This window comes from Falco rusticolus, chromosome 8 (assembly GCF_015220075.1).
Source record: "Falco rusticolus isolate bFalRus1 chromosome 8, bFalRus1.pri, whole genome shotgun sequence".
Classification (NCBI taxonomy): domain Eukaryota; kingdom Metazoa; phylum Chordata; class Aves; order Falconiformes; family Falconidae; genus Falco; species Falco rusticolus.
The window spans coordinates 64839897-64851043 of record NC_051194.1 but is presented as its reverse complement, the minus strand read 5'-3'; the positions used below and the strand labels follow the sequence as shown (position 1 = coordinate 64851043).

General features: G+C 45.2%; 1 protein-coding gene across 1 annotated transcript; it reads right to left on the bottom strand.

Moving 5' to 3' along the window:
• Nucleotides 1-2430: 2430 nt before the first annotated feature.
• C8H2orf69 (chromosome 8 C2orf69 homolog) lies at nt 2431-9927 on the bottom strand. Its single transcript, XM_037398852.1, has 2 exons — nt 9566-9927; nt 2431-8633 (listed from the first exon to the last, which is right to left on the bottom strand). The coding sequence occupies exons 1-2, from the start codon at nt 9866-9868 to the stop codon at nt 7794-7796; spliced, it is 1143 nt and encodes a 380-aa protein (XP_037254749.1). The 5' UTR covers nt 9869-9927; the 3' UTR covers nt 2431-7793.
• Between the last annotated feature and the right edge of the window lie 1220 nt (nt 9928-11147).

The following is an 11147-nucleotide window of genomic DNA, read 5'->3' as shown; positions in this document are numbered from 1 at the left end:
TGGCTTTGTTGGCCTGGCCACACTGAGGCCCCAACTGAACTTGGAGGCGCACAGTTGTGCGCTGTGGGAGCGGGGACTGAATGGAGAGGCTCGGGGTGCCTGCAGGGTTAGCCAGAGCTGCCTCCAGCGTTGTGCCTGCACGGCTGTCGCTTTTAACCAGCCACCAGCAGCTTCCCAGCACGCTAGTGCAGAGCAGTGCTGTGCTCATCCCTCATTCTGCTGTTTCTCGATGCTCTGTCCCCAGGAGAGGTGCCAGCTTGGTGCTCTCAGGCCCTCTCCACACTATGCATGGGAAACTCGGTGGAGCACAGTTGGTGTCTGAGTGACCCAGCTGTGCCTCAGCCAGTAAGAGGTGCCTGCTGTGCTGCCTGCTGTGCTTCAGAGGGAGGGCAAAGTAAAAGGAGGAAAATCCTGTGGGCCAAAGACATGCACTGCTGTGCCACCCAATGGTGCTACTAAGATTTTCAATAGTACTTGTTTCACAGTATGTGTGTGAAAAGCATAAACAAGATCTGTCAAGCCATGAGTATTCAGAATGCCATTTTGAATATTTTGTAAGGGAGGCTTTTAAACTATTAACCTAAAGACCTTAGGGCAAAGGAGACCCTTGCATCCCTCTGGTGCAGTCACTGGTGCTGAGGCAGCCCAGCAGGAAAGCTGCAGCCGTTCACTGGTTTAGGCTGGCATGAAGGCTGGCTGGGAAGCATGTACCTGGTTGGGAAGAGTCATGCCGAGCTAAACCTGAGCCAAGTGCTACAGCAAGTGTAGCTATTTCCTCTTCACTCTACCAACTTTAAATTGAAGCCTTTATTTTATTTTTTATGTGCCAGCAAATGAGCTGTATCTCACCCTGGTCTGCTGGTGGATAACCCAGCCCTGCTCGTGCTTCCCTCCCAGTGCTCTGTGAGAAATCTCTGGATCGAGAGCGGTTGGGGTTCTCCCCTCCCCATGACCCCTCTGGTTTTCCCCTTCTCAGACTGTCAGCAGACCCCACCAGCTGCAACATAAGTGCACATCCAAGGAAGATCAACAAAAACTACTCTGTGTGGATCAGTGGGAAGACCAGCACAGTAGCTGTTCTGTCTGCGCCACCCTGTTTTCACTTTGAACCAGTTTCTTCAATTTCTTATTTAATAGCTTCTATAAAACAGCTGTTCTGAAATGCAATAAAAGAAGGAACCGAGCAGTTTAAAAATGTCTTTTCTTAATGTGAGCATAATGTGACTAGTGATAAAAATCTTGATGCTACTGCATTAAAAAAAAAAAAAACACAAACCAACAAAAACAACCAACTAAACTAACTCGGTGCTTTCTAACCACTATGCTACATGCAATAAAGTGATGAGTGACTGGTGAAAGCATTAAAGAAGTTCCAGCTAACATAGCACAAGAATACATGTAGCCACACTTAAAAACCTATTACTGACCTAATGCAAAGAATTAGAGCCACTGACAATTGGTGGAACTTTGGCCTTTGGAGACCTAAAGCCAAATGGGATCATGCCACAATGAACAGATGAAGTTGTGGTAACAGATATTAGAAAAATAAACACTGACCGTCTTAAGCATTCAAAACAGCCTGTTCAAACAGCACATTCAACAGAGGAGTTAGGTGATGCAGACTGCCCAGGACTGAAAGATGACTTAAGTTACTTAAATACAGGCAGTACTGAAATCAGCAGTTTAAACCTGGCCTACACCAAAATTTGAATTGCACTAAAAATTTAGTGACTGAGGCTTTTAAAATATAAGTCCATTGCACATCAACACCTGGAAAGAATTATTTCTTCTTGGTCATATGAAATATAAAGGACAACAAATAATTTTGGAAGACAAATGTTTTATACATTTTTCTTAATGTGGTTGCTGTGGAAAGAATCAAATGAAAAAACTGATGCCAAAATATTGCCTTGTCAAGCTCTTAAACAGGTCATTAAAAACTTTGCCTAGCATGTATGTGCTCAAGATGTGATGTAGCCAACTTGGGAACATGTTTCTCTCCAGGAGCTACATGGGGTCTGGGTTCCTAATACAAGTGTCAAGTTCAGTGCCTAATACAAAAGGGTTTGGCTTGATCATGAAGGATCAGAAACATGTCTGTGATCCTTTTTAAATCTGTAGGGAGAAACTTACTTGTCTTGTTCAGGCTGTTAGTCCCACAACAGCACTACTGACTTAAGATGAGGATGATTTTACCATGGCAGAGGTTATAGTACATACGATGTGGTCCCAGCATGCATGAGTTCACGGCTTCAAAAAAAATCCCTGTACAGGTTTCATTCTTCTTTCCTCTAGCCAAAATATATCTTCCCAAACCTGAGAAATGTAGATGTTTCCATGTAGACAAGGCAGGTGTTGAAGATACATGTTCTGAGACACTGAGTTTTACAAAGGATTTTTTGTAAGTTAGTATGACTCAACAACCAAAGATGGCCAAAGAAGGGCAGATGAAATTTTATTTTTTTGGACAGTTAGCCAAGTGTGCAGTAAAGGCGGCACAGTAAGATTTCCCATTTTGCTTTGGGTCAGACCCTGGGAGTGGGGATAGATTCTGACTCTGCATGTGGTAACTGCTGAGAGCAATGGTCCCTTTTAAGTGGCGATTCCCAAGAGCAACAGAAGCAGATTACTTCCTTTCCAATTGTTCAGATCTGTTCCTAGTCAACATTTTTAAGAGCAGATTGAAAACATTAAAAGAACTGCTCAACCATGTAAAAGGCGCAGTGCCGCGTGCGAGGCTATGTTCACACACAAAAGCTCCGAAGCAATTGCTTGCAATAATAATGCAGATCACAGTAACCGATGATTTTTGCTGTGAAAACGCTTATACTTCAGCTGTCAAGCAGTACATTAATCGCTTAACTTCCATCACACAGATCAATGTATTCCTTACACTGGGGAACAGGGAAGCAGGGCCACGCAGCAAGCCTGCAAGGGACGCAACGGCTTCATCCAGCACCCAGGCGCAGAGCATTGCTGAGGGGTAAACTGTCGTGGGAGATGCGCGGAGCCCTGTTTCGCACTTCAGCACAGCTGTGTCTTCCCTTTCTTCTGTCTTGCAGCAGTGCTTTCTTTAGAAACAGCTCAGCTCCGTCAGTGCCAAGTACAACAAAGGAAATTAACATCTATGACTGAAAGCGCTCTCTGAAAGCTCACTGAGAGAGGGAAAATTTATTCTGAACCCTGAAGTAGTGGCATTCTGCCCCTTTTCAAGTACATGAGATGCTTATACACATGAAGAAAACCCAGATAATTTATTTTCGCCCTTTTGTTCTACCAGATGCTTTCCTGGTCATTTGCTTGAGTAGAATTTGGCACTTCTCAAGTCACTTGGAAACATGCAATGAAGCCCTAAAGACAGGAAACGATGACAAAACCATCACTACCTTACAATCCACACTACACTATATGCAAAATGACTCCTTGAATCAGTTTTCCATGGTTTCCACAGTGATGTGGAACAGTTAATCCCATGCAAGTGTTTTTTGTCAGCAAGAGGAGTGAATTATGCTGTTAATATTGACGAAATGAATTTAGTCAGGAAGAGTATGTCTGGCGCTGGGAGAAGCAGTCTCTGACACATAGGTGTTTTACGACCTTGCATTACTGGCTTTATGACTTCATGTTATTTTATTGGAGTTAAAAACAGTCACCTTGCATCTGAACAGAGTAAAGAGATCAGTAAGACCAACAGAGTGCCAGCTTTGGTCTTAGGGTCTCCATCAGCAATATTTAAACACGTCTAAATTTTCATCAGGTTATGAATGTAAGTACACGTTTTGTTCTTTACCATCCTCACAAAAATGAAATGAGATTTCAATACAAGACTGAAAAGATTCTGAAGAAGTAACTCCAAAGGTGATTTGATGGGGCTGTCTCCTGAGATTGCAGTCCGAGACATCTGCCTTTGCTTCTGTATTGCACAGGAATACAGACACGCAATTCCTCTTTGTGGATTCTAGTAGGCAGGGATATACCTAAAAATGTGGCTGACAACAGAGCACACACATCCCAAAATTTTTACTTTTCTTTAACTTCTCTCTTACATTAACTGATTAAGACCCTGTGTCATTTAAAATAAGCATTCAGGGTAAATGGATGGGTATACTTTGACCTCAGTGCTTCAACTTGAGAACAACAAACACTGTTTACCTGCAGCGATGAAGTCATTGTTGGCTTAGGAAAGACAGCGTTGTAAGAGGTAAGAAAAAACAGGTGACCTTTTCTTTCTGCAAATAGCTCAAAAAGAACCTGTTGGGAAAACGTGAACGCATCATTGTTCACAATCACTTTTACCCATGAATATCCACAGTTGTGACATCCTAACTCCTGAACTGATTTAACAGTCATTAAAATAATTTCTATGACTATTTAAATACACAGTACTCCCATGAGCTATCTCTATCAGCAATAATGTTAATTTAGAAAGACAGATCAGCTCACCACAAAGCGTTCATGCTAACATAAGGCAGGTGGCAGGATGTTATCGACGGGAGGACAGAAGAGATTGCTCCTTCCTGCAACATGTTAAGACTTGGATCCTTAATCACCTTTCAAAATTAAGGGCCAACGAGGATTTATGCAGTGGCATTTACAGAGATGCAAATAAATTAGATCTAGAGGGAAAAGGCTGCCAAAGTTTCTAACATTTCAGATGCACACAAAATAAAATCATTTAAGTCACACGGAATCTGGACAATTTCACAGAATCCAGCCTTGTCTTAAAGGAATTTAACAGGCACAGCTTCTCAAATCTGATGAACGCCTTGCCTACTGTACAAGGAACAAGCATGTGATATAAAGAATACCAGCTATTACGTACTAGGTCGTGCTAAGGACTCTGCAATGTTGCTCTCTCCAAAACCAGACACGTCTTGAACTAAACCACCGTAAGCATGAGAATCACTTAACTTTTAGGCATTTACATCCAAGCTTATTAAAAGCTGCCTTTACAGTTGAAAAACAGGTGTATACAAACTGTGACCCATTTAATCCTAATATAGAAACATTCACACCTGTGGGTACTTCACGCCAGCTCTCCCAGGCATGCGAGATGGCAGTAAACTGATGCTGACACAAATACAAAGCCTCATTGAAGAAAAGCTTTCAAATAAATCTGTTGGTTTTTTTTTAAACTAGGCCTCCACAAACACCTGATAAAGCTTAATCCATAAAACTTAACTGCACATTCCTAATTTAATGGTTTTACATTCACATCGGAATGGTTTCACCCATTAGAAATGGTTTATTTTCTACATTGTTTGCAAGTTATTTTTAGCATGCATTGCAGTGAATAACAGAGGCACATTCCACCAGACTACTACAACTGTTTAGAGACTGAAAAACAACCAGTCAGTTTTCCCTCCACGACACGAGGTCTCACAAGATTAGTTTTGCAACAAAGTGCTTATATAGCAACACCTGAGCCTATTTAATTTAACAGTTATTGTAAGCAGCCTCCATCAAACAGATTAATATTATCTTCATATGATAGCCACCCAGAAACTTCTGAAGACAATGTCAATATTTTAATAGCTGTTTCCAAAAGCTTACAACAACCTACTGCTGCTGTTTTGGCTGGCACAAAATTGTTTAGAAACTGGGTCTATGATCTGCGCAGTTATTGGGGAGTTTCAGCATACCCAAGTTAGCCCAGTCAGTCTGAAACTGAGAGGGAGCAAGACCAGTGGTGTGTTCTGGGTTTTTTGTTGGTGTTTTGTTTGGGGTTTTTTAATTACTTTGTAAGTGGATAATTAAAGATACTTCAAGCAATATGCAGGCTTTCTATTAAAGCCACTTTGTTAGGTGACCCATATTTCCTTTACAGAAAAAAAGTCCTCACATATTGAAAGGACCAAAAAAGGGAAATAGCCTTCTTGGAACACACACACAAGCTGTTATAAGCCCATTAAAAAGGCAATCAATAAATAGGGTTAAACAACATCTCCAAGAAAGACCTTAAAGAAAAAATAAAAGCAGATGGAACTAGATTATTTTATAAAATGATAAAGAGTTGGCTTGCATGTTGCACTTTTCTCCATCTATTAAAATAAGTTACTTCCCCCTTTTGCTTAACTAGGTACATTAATCTAATTGTTATTAGTGATAAGAGTTCACCTTCACATTGTAAGGTACTCACGGTATGCATACATTCTGAGTATTAGGAAAATTTTAACAGTTCAACACACTTTTCTCATTCTTCAGTGATCACCACCATGTGCGCAACCTCTGCAAGAGTTGTGAAAACACCATCTCCAGTGAAACTTCTAGGTTTTAATGATGCCAATGGAAGAAAGATGATCTAGGACTTTCCTTCCACAGTGTAAGTGTCACAGGAAGCAAGAAGCAGGGGGAAGATGTTGCTAAGACATCAAACATAGGAACAAAGTTGAATAAAATGCCTTTTTTCAGAACTGAGCCATATGTAATCTTTGCAGCGTTTTGCTAGCTTGTTTTTGTATGCCTATACTTCCAGGAAATCCAGAACCATTGTAAGCTACTGGTTCACTGTTAATAGCTGCAGTTGTCTTTTTAAGAGTTATTCTAAGGTGTATTTGTAGATAAATGAAAAGTTACTTACAACAGTAGAAAAGTTCCACTAATACCCTTATCTGTCCACTTTTCAGTAATTCTAAAGAACATTCAGGTTTGGGGCCTGAAGTTGATTACATCTTTCGCATTTAATTGGGGGGGTGTATGTCTGTATGAAACATTAGCCTCGGAAAATAGATTTTTGGGTGGCTCTAGAAGCAACTACTGCAATACATTTAAAGGAAACAATAGTTTTAAATTAAAACAGAAGCATTTTGAAACAGCTACAGTCAACACAGTCTAAAGTTTTTTACGCAACTTGCAATACATTACATACTTATGGTTTGACTTAGATCAACATCAATGCAGCAATTAGCTAGAAAAACCTCACCAGTCCAAGGCAGGGATAAAAGACACTTCTTAACTGGAAAATCCAGGTATTACCGCTGGTCCTCCTTATAGAAGTTTATCAAAGCAATAGCAAAATATGTTGAAACAGCAATAAGCTACACCCTCATCAACATTCTTGGTCACTTAAGATAGCTATGTCAAAATTTTCAAGCCCCCAGGTGAAATAGTATTCACTAGCAGATACTACATAATGAATCAATGAAACCCTATAGCAACAAAAAAGGCAAGGTGCACATAAGGAAGAAAAATGGATTGGCACTATTATACCAAAGGTAAATATTTGTGACTTTGTTTCAATTAGGAGACATGTTACAAAACTGGAAGATTCAACTAACTAACTAAAACAGTTTTCACCAAAATAGATAACTAAGATTGTTCTAACAATCATCAGTTTCCATAAGCCAAAATAACCTCCTAACCTTATGTCTGTTACTGACAAATTCCAAAGCTTTTAGCCCTGGAAGCTACTAAATTGAAGTATCCAGACATCTAAAAGTCCTGAGTACTCTGAACTCCCGTTAAAGGTAGTATATGACATCAGACATCCAGGACTAAAAATTTTGCCAACCACTTGAGAACAAATGTTCACATTTAACAAAGAATCACGTATAGGATAGTTCTTCGTAACACTTTTTTTCCAGGAATAAAATGGCAACATCTCTTGTAGGTATGGGGTCCACAATCCTCCCATTTTAGGCTATGGAAATGTATATATAGTATCTATTAGCAATGCAGGACTGACTTAGTATTCTCTTCAGAAAGCAGCTGCTCAAAGCTGTAAATCTAGAAGACAACATTTACAGTATTATAAGTGCTTTTACAGTGAATATACTGTTCGGATGCATACAGTCTCAAAATACTTCATGAACTCTGAAATGGTTATCTAAGGAGGGAACGTCATCAGCAAAATGTAGTTGATCATTTATTTCCACACCAAATTCTTCAAGTATCTGTACAAATTTCTCATGCTCTCTCCCAATCCAGGACCTCATTGTGTCAAACACTTGGTACGGGGTGACATGAGCGTGAACTTCAATTCCTGTCTCTGCAAGTTCTTTCAGCACTTCAGGGTAAGTAACCCAAGTATTGCTTCCTCCTGAGTGACCACCATCCAGCCAGTAAATCGCTTTTATGGTTTTTAAGAAGGCATCTGTATTCTTGTCTTTTTTAGCTTCCTTCAGCTCATAAAGCAGCTGGTTCAAAACCACACAACCTTTACTGAAGCCGATCAAAGTAAACGACACTGCAGCTACAGCAGACGGTATAATGAAGTTCATAGCAGAATTATTAGAGCATTCACAATCACTCTCTCTCTCTGTGGATGAGCAGCCATTTGTTGTAGGAACAGAACGTGGCTGTGATTTACAAGCAGCTATTTTTGCATCCTTGCTGACACCATGCACGCTTTTCTGGGACAGCAGAATATTCTGAGAGAGTCTGAATGCATTAACTAGCAATGCATGGAGATGCTTGAAAGCTCCAAAGTGAGTGCTGTGCTCTGGCGCTCCAAACATGTTGCTCGCCACAAAGTTGTCGTAACAACTGAATTTGTGCAGGTGCATTCGAGAACACTTTACAACCCAAATAAAGCTATTAGGGAACCTGCGAGCAAGTATGGTAGCAACATTTTCAAAACTCCAGTGCTCCCACTGAAAGTTTTCTGGGTGGCAAGACATGATGTCGTGATAGTTCTGAAAAATAATAATTAAAAAAAAAAACAAACATAGAAAAGGTGCATTACTACATTGTGAAAAGGCTTCAGCTCTGTCTACTGTACTTATAAGGATGGGCTGTAACTAAGAGGCTTCCAGAACAAGACATTGAAGAAACTGGCATATTTTTATTTACTTATCCTACGTTAATATTTTTATCACACACTTTTAATACCTCCAAAATTAACACAATAAAAGTAAACACACGGAAGTATTCATGATTTTTGTTGGCTTCTCACTCCAAAAGTATTGTTCAACTTAGTATGGCAAAGAACGCTTAATTTTACTGCAGATACTGATTTTTAAATTTTATTTTTACTTATTATTACAAACCAACAACAAACTGAAAACTCTGTAATAAGTTTTCTGTCTTTTATGCAGAAAAAAACCGCATTCCCTCCCACTCGGCCGCCGGGAGCCTTCGCGCCCCTTGTTCGGGCCCCCAGGGAGCGCAGATGGGGGAGGTACCGCAAGCCGGGCCGACCCGCACCCCGGATCCAGAGCGGCCGAGACCGCCGCAGCCCCGCCACCCGGCTACGGCTGGACCGAGCCGCGCCCGGGACGGGCACTCAGGGGCTGCTCGGCCCGCCCCGGCGCCCCCGGTGACAGCGCACGGTGCCCCGCGCCCCACCGCAAAACCCGGGCCCGCGCTCCGGAGCCGCCTCCCACCCGCCCGGCCGCGCCGACGGGCCCCAGGAGCGGCCGCTCGCCCCCGGTTCGAGTCCCGCCGCCGCCCGGCACCTCGGCCCCGGCAGCGGGCTGCCCCGCTCCCGCCGCGACCGCTCGGCAGCCCCGGGCGGCCGGCGATGCCTCCCCCGGGCAGGGGGCTGCGGCTCGGCCCGCGGCCAGCCCGCTCCCTCAGCCGCTCCCACCCGCCATTGCTCGTCGCCCTCGGCCGCCCGCCGCCGCACCTGCACGTCCCCCGGGAAGTAGACGACGTGATGCTGTGGCGGGGCCGCGTCGTGCAGGGCCGGCGGCAGCAGCAGCAGGAGCTCGTTGGCGCGGTGCGGCTCCGCGCCCGGTACCTCCGGCAGCCGCAGCCACGGCGGGCTCAGCCGCGCTGAGGAGAAGCCCGCGCCGCCACCGCCCGCAGGCCCCGCGGCGCAGGCGGCCGGCGCCCCGCAGAGGCTCATGCTCCTGCCCAGGCAGCGCGCGGCAGGGCCGGCGAGCCCCCGCAGCAGCAAGGCGGCGGCCGGCGGGCAGCGCCCGCTCATGGGAGCGCCGTGTCCGCAGCCCCGGCGGCCGCCTCAGCCCGGCCTCCCGCCCGGCCCGGCCGCGGCACCGCGCCTGCGCGCCCCCACCCCGCCCCCGCCGCCGCCGCCGGGCTCTCGCGGGCGGGGCCACACGCGCCGAACGCGGCGGTGACGTCACCGAAGCCTTCAAAAGGAGCGTGGCGGGAAGCGCAGAGCTGTGAGGCGGTTCTCGGGGCGCTGGGATTAGGCGGGCGGGACCGCCTACACCCCTCCGGAGCCTCTGTCGTCGCTTTCCTTGACGCCCCTGGAGCCCCTGTCGTTGCCTCCCACCCCCTGCTCGGGTACCGGCGTCCTGCCGGCCGGACCCGGTGCTGGGCGGCTCCTGGTGCCGGTGGGCCCTGCTCCCCTCAGGCCGTGTGGTGCCTCGGTGAGCCCGCGCCGCCGCCCGCCCTGCCCCCCCGGCCTACCCTGCCGGGATAAAGCTGGGGTGGCCGGTGCCCGGCCGGTGTCCTGCCCCGTCGGGAGAGCAATGCTGGGCCGACCCGCCCCGAAGGAGGCGAAGCCGGCGCCGGGGTAGGTGCCTCTGAGCTCGGCGGTGGCCGCAGGGGGCCTCCCACCGCGGGGCACAGCCCCGCCGCCTTCAGCTGGAGCACAATCGCAGTGCCGTGGGCTGCCTTGCAATCTCAGATGGAAGAGTTCTGTGGGTTCATTTATTTCCTGGAGGTGTTGGGTGTATTTTAAAAAAAGTTAGATATACTTTTTCCGCTTTGGTTCTACTAGTGCTACTGCACTTGAAGGAAAGCTTTCACCTGTGCCATTGTGAGAAACTGCATGGCAAGCAAAGTGAGGAAGCAGAGCCTTTCCTTCATTCTTAAGTGTTCCTGGTGGGTTTGTTGAAAACTTTTCATTTATTCATCCCTTTGTTCTATTTTCATAGTCCAGTACAAAATGCTTGTATGCAAACTTGGAAAATTGCCAGATATCAAATCTGATTCTCGCTAGTTGAGTCGGTTGTGCAAGAAAGCAGAGTTAACTGAACAGGGATTGTGTAATCCAGTCATGTGTGTCAAAGCATTGACTGGATTCTTGTTGGTCAATGCAACCAATGAAAAGGCAATATGGTCATTTTAAGATTAGCAGTGTAGCAAGCTAGTAACACGTGGAGTAGAGTGGCTTATCTTCTAAGTACAAATTCTAACCTGTGTGTGTCTGTGCAGCCTGCTTATGGAGATTATTTGAGCAATGATGTGTTCACAGTCTGCTTAGCACACTTGTATTTTTCATGGGTCTGTCTTTGGGC

Coding starts and splice junctions, on each gene's coding strand:
- C8H2orf69 (XM_037398852.1), bottom strand. CDS start 9,868: ATGAGCGGGCGCTGCCCGCCGGCCGCCGCCTTGCTGCTGCGGGGGCTC. Junction 8,634..9,565: donor ACTTCCCGGGGGACGTGCAG/GTGCGGCGGCGG, acceptor ATTATTTTTCAG/AACTATCACGACATCATGTC.